General features: G+C 40.6%; 1 protein-coding gene across 8 annotated transcripts in view; it reads right to left on the reverse strand.

Annotated features, from left to right (window-relative positions):
* NMT2 (N-myristoyltransferase 2) overlaps positions 1 to 12,022 on the reverse strand; it is a 63,881-nt gene that overhangs the window by 10,665 nt on the left and 41,194 nt on the right. For all 8 annotated transcript variants that reach the window (XR_010141482.1, XM_054521990.2, XM_054521991.2 and 5 more), the window contains one exon: positions 4,251 to 4,421. Coding sequence is in view for 7 of the 8 variants with exons in the window: in XM_054521990.2 (XP_054377965.1) it covers positions 4,251 to 4,421 (171 nt within the window). In the remaining variant the exon portion in view is untranslated. The remainder of the gene's footprint in view (positions 1 to 4,250; positions 4,422 to 12,022) is intronic.

Raw genomic sequence — 12,022 nt, forward strand, 5'->3', positions numbered from 1 at the left:
CTGAGACTGGCTAAAGGAATTTCTTCAAACAGAAAGGAAATAATAAAAGAAGGAATCTTGAAGCATCAGGAAGGAGGGAAGAATAATAGAAAGAGTAGAAATTTGGGCTACATATAATAAATTATGCTTATCCTCAAGCATCATTATTAATCAGTGTTACAAATCATACTTGATGATTAAAACAAAAATCATAATACTATCTGATATTTAAGACAACAATATTTAAAAATGAAAAAGGTAAAGTGACCTAAATAAAAGTAAGGTGACTCAAAGTAATAAATGTTGTTACCAGTCGACTATGATAAGTCACATATATATATTGTAATACTCACATCAACCATCATAAAAACTATACAAATACACCCAAAGGTACTATAAATAAAACAGTATCCTAAAATATATTCAAGTAATCCACAGCAAGGCAAGAAAAAAGAAACAGAGGAACAAGAACCAGAAGAAACATAAAGAAACCAAATAATCAAATGGTAGACTTAAGCTCTACCATACCAATAATCACCTTATATGTAAGTGGTCTAAATACACCAATCAAAAGAAAGATCGGTAGTGTGGGTAAAGAAACATGACCCAGCTATAGGCTGTTTCCAAGAAACTCACTTCAAATTCAATAACATGAATAGTTTGAAAGTAAAAGGATAGAAAAAGACCAAACAATTTTTAAAAAGCAGGTCTGGTCATAGTAATATACAATAAAGTATACTCCAGAGCAAGGAAAATTATTAGAAAGAGAGGTATTACATTATGATAAAAAGATCAATCCACTAGGGAGACATAAAGACCCTAATATACATGTAAGTATCAAGAGGCCCAAAAGAAATCAAGAAAAACTGACAGTGTTGGAAGGAGAAATAGACAAATCCACAATTACAGCTGGAGACTTCCATGCCCCTCTCATCAGGTGATAGAACTGCTAGACAGAAAATCAGCATGGAAATAGAAGAGCTGAATAACTCAATTAATCAACATGATCCAACTGGCATACAAAGAACACTCCACCCAACAGTAGTGGTATACACGTTTCATGCACCCATGGAATAGCCATCAAGACAGTCCATATCCCGAGTAATAAACCTCAAGAGCCTTAAAATAATCAAAACCATACAGTGTGTGTTCTTTAACCATAATTGAATCAAACTAGAAATCTGTAATAGGGAGATAACAGAAAATCTCTAAACATGGCACAATTGAACAGCACAATTCTAAGTAGGGGTAGGCTAAAGAGGAAGTCTCAAAGGAAACCAAAAAATACATAGACATGAATGACAACGAAGATACAACACACCAAAATATGTCAAATAGCTAAAGCAGTGCAGAGAGGGAAACTGATAGAACTAAATGCTTACTAGTAACAGGGAAAGGTCTCAAGTCAGTAAGTCCCTCCCTCAAGGAACTAGAAAAGAAGAGCAAAATAAACCCAAAGCAAGCAGAAGGAAGGAAACAATAAACACAAGGATAGAAATCAATGACACTGAAAATAGGAAAACAACAGGGAATATCCAACAAAAGTCTGGTTCTCTGGGAAACAAATCAATAAAATGATACAAGTCTACCAAGATGGACAAAAGTAAAGAAAGAGAAGACATGAATCACCAGTATCTGGTATGAAACAAGAGATATCAGTACAGATCCCACAGCCACTAAAAGGATAACAAGGGAATACAATGAACAACATTAATTACACTCATACATTCAACAATTTAGAAGAAATGGATGAACTACTCAAAAAGTATTGAAACTCAACCAAGATGAAATAGATCATCTGAATAGTGCTATAACCATTAAAGACATTTACTCCATTATTTAAAAACTCCCAAAATAGAAACAGCTAAGCTCAGATCATTTCAACTGGAGAATTCTAACAAACATTTAAAGAATTAACACCAATTCTCAATTTCTTCCAGAAAATAGAAGAGGAAATAATACTTCCCAACTCCTATTATGAGACCAGTATTATCTTGATATCTAAACCAGACAGACATTACAAAAAAGGCACTCCAGAGAGATATGTCTCATGAACTCAACAAATACTCAGCAAAATATTAGCAATCAATACAACAATGTATAAAAATAATTATACACCCTGACCAAGTGGATATTTTCTAGGAATGTAAGAATGACCCAACATTTGAAAATCAATCAATGTAATCTAACATATCAACAGATTAAAGAAGAAAAAGCATATGATTACATCTATTGAAGCAGAAGCAGCATTGGAAAAAGTCTAATGCCCATTCATAAGAACTCTCAGCAAGTTAGAAATAGAGGAGAATGACCTCAAATTGATTAGGAGCACCCACAGAAAAACCTACAGCTAATATCATACTTCATGGTGAAAGAGTAAATGCTTTTCTCCTACCATTAAGAACACGACGAGGATGTCAGCCTTCCCCACTCTTTCTCAACAAAGCACTGGAAGATCTAGGTCATGCATTAATGCAAGAGCAATAAATAAAGGCATCGAGATTGGAAAGGAAGCAATAAAGCTGTCCCTATTTGCAGATGACACATTGTCTATGTAGAAATCACAAGGAATCTACACACAAACTCCTGGAACCAGTAAGTGATTTCAGTACTGTGGTAGGATACAGACACACAAAAGAAAGCATTTCTACAGGCTAACAATGAACATGCAGAAACTGAAATTAAAAACACAACACAATTATAATCGCCCCAAAGGAAGTGAAATATCTAGCTATACACTTAAGAAAACACGTACAGGATCTGGATGCTCTTAGAGAATGCTGATAAAAGAGATTTTAAAAGACTGAAATAAATGTAGAGACATTCCATGTTCATGGACTGGAAGACTTTTCAATTATCCTCAAATTAATCTATCAGTATAATGTAATCCCTATCAAAGTACCAGCAAGGTATTTTGTAGGCAAAAATAAGCTTATTCTAAAATGTATATGCAAAAGGCAAAGGAAATAGTTAATTAAAATGATCTTGACAAACAAGAATAAAGTGGGAGGAATTACTCTATCTGATACTAAGGCTTCCTATATCGCTATAGCAACCAGGTCAGTGTGGTATTAGTGAAGAGACAGACATGGAGATCAACGAAATAGAATAGAGGACCCAGAAAGGAACACAATACGAAGTGTTAGTATTCAGCATATAAAAAACCTTTCACGGGCTGGGCGCAGTGGCTCACACCTATAATTCCAGCACTTTGGGAGGCCAAGGCAGGTGGATCACCTGAGGTCAGGAGTTTAAGACCAAGCCTGACCAACATGGTGGAACCCCGACTCTACTAAAAATACAAAAATTAGCCGGGCATGGTGGCGCACGCCTATAATCCCAGCTACTCGGGAGGCTGAGGCAGGAGAGTAGCTTGAACCCGGGAGGCGGAGTTTGCAGTGAGCCGAGACTGCGCCATTGCACTCCAGCCTGGGCAACAAGAGCAAAATTCCATCTCGAAACAAACAAACAAACAAAAAACCTTTCATAAATCAGTAAGACAACTACGGTCAAAAAGAAAAAACAGGCAAGTGATGTAAATAGCAAGTTCATAAAAGAAATAAACATGGCTAACAGATTGATGAGATACTCAAATTCATCAATAATGAGGATATAAATTAACAACAAGATACTGTTCCATACTCATCAGGTGGGCCTAAATAAATTTAAAATCTGACCATACCCACGTCTTGTGAGGATGCGAGGAAACAAGAACTCTCTTACACTGCTCAGGACGTTATTGTGGTGAGCTATTTGGCAATTTCTAATAATGTGAAAGATGGGTCCGACCACAGACTCAGCAGCTCTAATGATATGCCCTGGAAAGCAGTTCTCAAAATGTGGTCTGTGAACCCTGTGGTACGGTACCTGAGACCCTTTCAGAAATCTGTGAGGTCAAAATGATTTTCATAACACTAAGAAGTTGTTTGCCTTGTTGACAAGTTACCATCAGCATCAACGGTGCAAAGCAGTGCTGTGGGTAAAGCTGCTGGTGCCTTAGCACAAAACAAGACAATGGCACCAGACCACACTCATGGTCACCATATTCCTCAACACCACACCCTCACGGTTCAACAAATGGCAGTTTCACTTAAGCATGTCCTTAATAGAGTATTAAGAATGATTAATCTTATTAACTCTCAACCCTTTAGTACACATCTTTGTAATGTTCTGTGATGAAATAGAAGGAAGTGTGTGTAAATACTTCTGCTGCACGCTGAACACAAAGGGTGCTTCAAGGAGAAGCTTTATGTTTATCACCTTGTCTTTACCTCCACTACAAACGTGTCAATAATGTGCTCCCGGGGGAGGAACCAGTGGGCTACTTCCTCTTCATCCATCACTGGAGCCAGATGAAACTGCTTCAGGTAAGTGTTGATTAATTCTCGAACTGATTTGATATCTTTTGGTTCCATTGGTCTCAAACCTGAAGTCTTTGTAACCTTGTTGGAGGGGAAACAAAACAAATCCAGAAGTTCAGGTAGAAGAGGAGTGAAACGACTTTGCACTCAAAGTGTGGTCTGCAGACCAGCAGAATGAGCAGCACGTGGGAGCTTGTTAGAGCTGCAGAGCCTGGCCCTGCCCCAGATCTAATGAATCCGAATCTGCAACTCAACAAGATTTCCTTGGGATTTGTACACACATTAAGGTTTGAGAAGAGCTGGGTTAAAATATAGGCGAGACAGACAATGTGTTGTATCTTCTTATCTGTGTGGCAAGTCTTTGGTCAGTATTGCCCATGACCCAAACAAACATCAACGGGAACACTACAAGTTCATGATGTACGCCAGTACCCGTAATACACCAATGTATATACCAATGCCAAGAATGTTCACAGTCTACATGATGGGACATAGCCGTCTTAGCATGACTTCTGGAGTACAGGCAGCCCTCCGTATCCACTGGTTGTGCATCTGTGGGTTCGACCAACCTTAGATGAAAAATATTCGGGGAAAAAAAAAACTGGATAGTTGCATCTGTGCTGATCGTGTACAGGCTTTTTTTCTTGTCATTATTTCTTAAAAATGCAGTGTAACAACTACTTATATAGCATTTAGATTGTATTTGGCCTTATAAGTAATCCAGAGATGATTTAAAGTATACAGGACAGAGGGCATGGTGGCTCATGCCTGCAATCCCAGCACTTTGGGAGGCTGACGCCGGTGGATCATTTGAGGTCAGAAGTTCGAGACCAGCCTGGCCAACATGATGAAACCCTGTCTCTACTAAAAATGTAAAAATTAGCCAGGGGTGGTGACATGCACCTGTAATCCCAGCTACTCAGGAGGCTGAGGCAGGAGAATCGTTTGAATCTGGGAGGCGGAGGTTGCAGTGAACCATGATCACGCCACTGCGCTCAAGCCTGGGAGACAGAGCGGGACTCCGTCTCAAAAATAAATAAATAAAGTATGCAGGAGGATGCGCATACATTATATGAAAATACACAATGCTACGCCATCTTATATAAGGGACTTGAGCACCCAAGGATTCTGGTATCTGAGGGGTCCTAGAACCAATCCTTCATGGTTTCTGAGGGATGCTTTAAAACTGCCAAGTCTGACATTTTGAAAACACAACTCAGCAACTTGTTTTATTATGCAATAGCCCATTAAAAGCATGTGGTGATTTTGTTCTCTTGAACAAAAATGATATAGGAGTGAATCATATCAGGCTGGATGGGAAGGCAAGCATTGTTCATAGCCAAGTATTTTCTAAAGGCAAACGGGTTTACAGCCATACCAGTCTGAAAGCGTCCATCTTGTCTAACGGCAAATGGCTGCCAGGGACGCGGCCTGGTCTCTCCTGCCACATCTTCTGGGTAAAGGTGATCAGGGTAGGTGTCTTATCACTACTCCAGAGCTTTAGAATTTAAAAAATTAAGCCATAGGAATAAAAAACCTAAAAGTCAGGACAGGTCCTCATTTGAATTTGTTCAACTGTTGTCCTCGTAAAAGCTCCTGACATCACTTTGCTCTCTAGAACTGTTCAGGGGCCAGGGGACTTGAGACTAAAAGTCAGGAAGCCCAACAAACAAACAATTTTAAACTGAGAAATACAGTTTATTTTTTTCTGTAAACCTGAGTTTTCCACCCCTTGGAGAAACACTAGATACATTTTAAGAGATGAATAATCTGTATATAAATATTGCGACTCTACTTTTTCTGCCCTAAGTGATTATTTTTAAAAATTTTATATAATCTAGTAGTTCCACTCTTAAGAAATATTTTTAAAGGAAAAACTTCCTGTAGAATTAGGTCATCACAATTCCTGCATGCCCCCAGGTGGAAGCCCAAGGGGGAAAACAGGGGTTTTTTTTGAGACAGAGTCTCACTCTTGTCACCCAGGCTGGAGTGCAATGGTGCGATCTAGGTTCACTGCTACCTCTGCCTCCTGGGTTTAATCAATTCTCCTGCCTCAGCCTCCCCAGTAACTGGGATTACAGGCGCCTGCCACCACGCCCGGCTAATTTTGTGTTTTTCGTAGAGAGGGTTTCACCATGTTGGCCAGGCTGGTCTCGAATGCCTGACCTCAGGTGATCTGCCCACCTCGGCCTCCCAAAGTGCTGGGATTACAGGTGCGAACCACCACGCTAGGCCAAGGAAAATAGGTTTTCTCTTGAGTGCCAGCTGTCATCAACTATTAGCTGTGCTGGGGTTTCTAAGCTTCAGTGACACACAGTGCTGACTGATTATCGATTAGCTGGGGGAAAGGGGAATGGGAGGTGCATGCTCTGTATTTATAGACCAACAGTCCTCAGCTGAATATTTATGAGCCATTCTATTATGATGATGTCATGTCTAAAGCACTGCAGGTAAAATACCATTTAATAATCTAAATTTAGAGAATTTAAGTCCTTCACATTTAACAGGCAACGCATACCTTTAGTCTTTTAGTACCTCTCAAAACCAATGAGTCAGAAATATCCAGATCTCCACTGGAAATAAATAAGCACTTCTAAATGCTAGTGGGAAGACCAAAACCATATAAAATATATATCATAGTCATTTAAAAAATTCGTTTCTGCTATGAGGCAGACTTAGCTTGATAAATTTCAAATAGCCTTTCTCAATATCAGAATTTTTTTTCTTTTGTTACTGGTTCAGTAACAATCAACAATATCAAGCAATTAGATGAATTAATGAAAGCCGCAGGATATATGATATCTGTTAATAGAGAACATTCAGAAATGAAAAAAAAATTTGCCAACTTCCTTCTAGAGCAAAACATTCTTGGGGAGCACAATTCTCATTCATTGAATATCCAACTGTGAAACCACTAAAGGAACTGCCCAGCAGATCGCCTTAAAGCAGCAGTTCTCAAATATTTTGGTCTTGGGCCCCTTTTACACTCTTTTTTTTTTTTTTTTTTTTTTTTTTTTTTTTTTTTTTGACATGGAGTCTTACTGTATTGCCTAGGCTGGAGTGCAGTGGTGTGATCTCAGCTCACTGCACCCTCTGCCTCCCAGGTTCAAGTGATTTGATCCTGCCTCAGCTTCCCAAGTAGCTGGGATTACAAGCACGTGCCACCACGCCCAGCTAATTTTTTGTATTTTTAGTAGAGACGCAGTTTTATCGTGCTAGTCAGGATGGTCTCGATCTCTGGACCTTGTGATCTGCCCACCTCAGTCTCCCAAAGTGCTGGGATTACAGGCATGGGCCACTGCGCCTGGCCTACACTGTTAATAATGATTGAGTACCTCCAAAGAGCTTTGCTTATGTGGGTTATGCATATCCACACTTATCGCATTAGAAATCAAAACAGAACATTTTTAAACAAAAGATTACAGATATATACATGCCACATGGCCTCTGGAAGACTTCACAGTATACTCAGAAGAGAATGAAAGTGAAAAAATTACATATTAGTGTTATTATGAAAATAGTTAAAAAAAAAAAATGACTGTATAGATTCAAAGATCTTGGGGGACTTCCAGAGGTCCCTGGGCCACACTTTGAGAACTGCTATCTTAGGTCTCTAAAGGTTAGAAAAATAAGTAGCAGAATTTAGACAAGCAATATGTTGCCTAAATTCAGGTAAAAAGTATCATAAGTTTGGCAACTTATAAGCATTTTGAATAAATTTTTACAGAAGCATTAAAGCATAAGAGCACACCAGGATGTATCAGCTATAAAAAACAGTCCTAGAAAACAGGGTAAGAATATTTACATTTGCTGACTAATAGCTAAAATAATCTGTGTAAGAATGAAATACTGCCGGGCACGGTGGCTCACACCTGTAATCTCAGCACTTTGGGAGGCTGAGGCGGGCGGATCACCAGGTCAAGAGATCGAGACCATCCTGGCCAACAGGGACTAAAACACAAAAATTAGCTGGGTGTGGTGGCACGTGGCTGTAGTCCCAGCTACTCAGGAGGCTGAGGCAGGAGAATTGCTTGCATCCAGGAGGCGGAGGTTGCAGTGAGCCAAGATCGCATCACTGCACTCTAGCCTGGCGACAAAGCGAGACTTCGTCTCACAAAAAAAAAAAAAAAAAAAAGAAAGAAAGAAAGAAGTAACTTTTGAAAAGCAAAACAAACACTCAAATTATAACTATTGTCCTCAGAAGAAGTAGGAAGGCTATGGGCTTAGATTAAAATGTCTAGCTTCCCTTTAATGGAATAGTGAAGCGATCATGTTTTCTGAGAGTTCAATAAAACACAGAGAATCATTTCCAGTAACTGAGAAAAATCTCAGTTTCATAAGCAAACTCTGTATCTGAATCAGATATCCTTTTCCATGGCCCAACTAATATGCATGATTCATGGGCCTCTATGTAGATTGAAATCTGTGTAAAATCTGCTTATAAGTACATAAGGAAATGAAGCTCAGAGCTCTATTAAAAAACAGTAGTGGTGTTATCTGTCAAGTATGTGGTACAAACCGTTTGAGAGCCAAGATTCCAGAGAAGAGATGTAAGCAATGATTATGGTTATTTATATGATTCAAAAAGGAGCAAACAGAATGCTAACCACTAAAAAAACCATCTAATGCCACTAAATATAGAACACCTTATATGTCTCGACATGTCTTAGCAAGCACACCCTCCTTGCAGCACAGTGCTAAGACCTTAGTGGATCATTCTCTGACTTCTCCTGCTTTTTATCAACATCAAATTACCTTTCAGCTCATTGATACAGATGCGCAAAATCGAACTTGGAAATACTCAACACCAAATCAAAAAAACAAAACAAAATAAAATCTCCCCAAACACTGAAAGGGTAGGGAGGCATGGTAAGGCATGTTTCTTGGGGAAACCTTAGTATTTTAGGTAACAGTTGTGAATGGCGCAGGCCCTGCGACAGCTCTGCTTCTGGCCAGCAGACTCTGAGCAAGTCAATCTTGTGTTCTCATGGCCCCTTCTGTGCTATGGGGATAAGGACCCATCCTCCTGTGGCTGTTGTGATTGGTAAATGAGACTACGGCTGTTAAATGTTGAGCATAACACCGGCCACAATAATTGTTAGCTCCTATATTCAAAATTCCATGAAAAACACAGAAGGCTGGCACTCCTATAAGCAAAAACAGTAACAATGAAGCAGAAAATGAGATTGATCTATACAGCAAAAGGTGTATTCCATAATTTTGCTTTTACACTGAATGGTACAAAAATGTTCTTAAATGACTTGACTGCTAGCAGTGGTATCACCCATCTGGGCCCATAGGAGAGGAAGGGGCATCTGGTATATGCAGTACTGTCCAGTTTAACTCAAGAGGCAGACACCCAAGGGACTGCTGTCAGCACCTTCCAATTTCATAATATCTGTATTTTAATCTCTCTTTTATTCTATTAATTTACTCTCTATTTTTCTTTCCTTTCCTGTGACTTAAAAGGGGGAAAGGAGACTGGGGCAAGCCAATGAGAGCTGTCTGCACCTTGACAATCGTCCTTTTCTGCCTTGATTTATGCTGTGATGTACTCACAGTGACACATTCAGTGGGGCTGAGCCATGGTGTCCCCATAGTGGGTAATGTTAGAGGGGATGGCAGAGGCAGAGGGAGCTAACAGGGAAACATGGAGGTCTGGGGCCTGCATCCCAAGCCCTCCACTTGGTGATATTAACACATCCTCGCCTAAGTGCCAACCGTCACGTACCTCAGTTTCTTCATCTGTAAACTGGGGAGAAGAAGTACTAACTCCAAAAGGCTGCTGTGAGAATAAATTGAATCATGTATTTGAAAGCACTTCATAAACTTCAATTGATGGGTGGGGGAAAGGCAGTCACTATCACAGCACGACTGGAAGAGGACTGCTACCGGGAACCCAGGTTCACTGGAAGTAAGATGCCACAGTCTGGTTTCATAATCAATGCTTATGCCCATGAGAGGATTGACTCTTGTACAAAAATATTAAGGCTGATGAATGGAGTCAAGTCAAAAATAGCTTTAGCACTTTAAGAAAATCATCGTGAGTAAACCAATGATATATGCTAAAACTCCTTATTCTTCACTCCATTGTAGCCAAGCTACATGTAAATGTGTCTTTTCCTTGTACATAAGCTAGGCTGCTTGAGGTTCAAGAAACTGAAATTTAGAGAGAACAAAGTGGAACAGCATTTGCCCATAGTGAAAAAAAAGAGGCATTCTTGAAGTTTGTATGTATGTATGTATGCATGTATGTATGTATGTATGTATGTATTTATTTATTTATTTTGGAGATGGAGTCTCGCTGTGTGGCCAGGCTGGAGTACAATGGTGCGATCTCAGCTCACTGCAACCTCCGCCTCCTAGGTTCAAGCGATTCTCCTGCGTCAGCCTCCCTAGTAGCTGGGACTACAGCCATGTGCCACCATGCACAGCTAATTTTTTAATTTTTAGTAGAGACGGGGTTTCACCATGTTGGCCAGGGTGGCCTCGATCTCTTGACCTTGTGATCTGCCCGCCTCGGCCTCCCAAAGTGCTGGGATTACAGGCGTAAGCCACCGCGCCTGGCCGAAGATTTTATTTCAATTCACACATCGCAACACTTCAAACAAAAGATCCCATCAGTGGTGCACAGATTCTAAGATGGCCCCCAGTGATCCCACCTCCTGGGGTTCACGCCTGGTGTGATCTGCTCCTGTTACATGTGGGCAGGACCTGTGATTTGGTTCTAACCAATAGAAATGGCAATGGCGGCTGGGCGCAGTGGCTCACGCCTGTAATCCCAGCACTTTGGGAGGCTGAGGCGGGTGGATCACCTGAGGTCAGGAGTTCGAGACCAGCCCGACTAATATGGTGAAACCCCATCTCTACTAAAAATACAAAAATTAGCTGGGCGTGGTGGTACACGCCTGTAATCCCAGCTACTTGGGAGGCTGAGGCAGGAGAATCGCTTGAACTCAGGAGGCAGAGGTTGCAATGAGCTGAGATTGTGCCATTGCACTCCAGCCTGGACAACAGAGCGAGCCTCCATCTTAAAAAAAAAAAAAAAAAAAGAAATGGCAATGGCGACTGGATGTCACTTTCATGAATCACCTGCATAAGGTTCTGACTTCCATCTTGCCAGCAGATTCTCTCTGTAGACTCTCTCTCTCACTGGCTTTGATGAACAAGCTGCCATGCTATGAGCTATCCTATGGAGAACCCAACGTGGCAAAGAACTGAGGCCCTTGGTCCAACAGCCAGTGAGGAACTCAATCCTGCCAACAACTACAGGAACCTGGAAATGGATCCTTCCCTAGTCAAGTTTCAGATGAGACCCCAGCCCTGGCTGACACCTGGGTGGCAACTTCAGGAGAGACCCTGAACAAAGCACAGGACTCAGCTAAGCTGTGACTGGATTTCTGGCCCACAGAAGCTGTGTGATAATAAATGTTGTTTTAAGCAGCTCAGTTTGTGGTCATTTTTTACATGGCCATAGATAACTAATATACCAGCCAAGCCCCAAATAAAGCCAAGTCTAGAAAGCACATTTATATTTTTCCCTATTAAAAATGGTAACTTGGCCGGGCATGGTGGCTCACACCTGTAATCCCAGGACTTTGGGAGGCCGAGGCAGGCGGATCACGAGGTCAGGAGTTCAAGACCAGCCTGGCCAACACAGTGAAACCCCATCTCTATTAAAA

This window comes from Pongo abelii, chromosome 8 (genome assembly GCF_028885655.2).
Source record: "Pongo abelii isolate AG06213 chromosome 8, NHGRI_mPonAbe1-v2.0_pri, whole genome shotgun sequence".
In the NCBI taxonomy this organism is placed as follows: Eukaryota; Metazoa; Chordata; class Mammalia; order Primates; family Hominidae; genus Pongo; species Pongo abelii.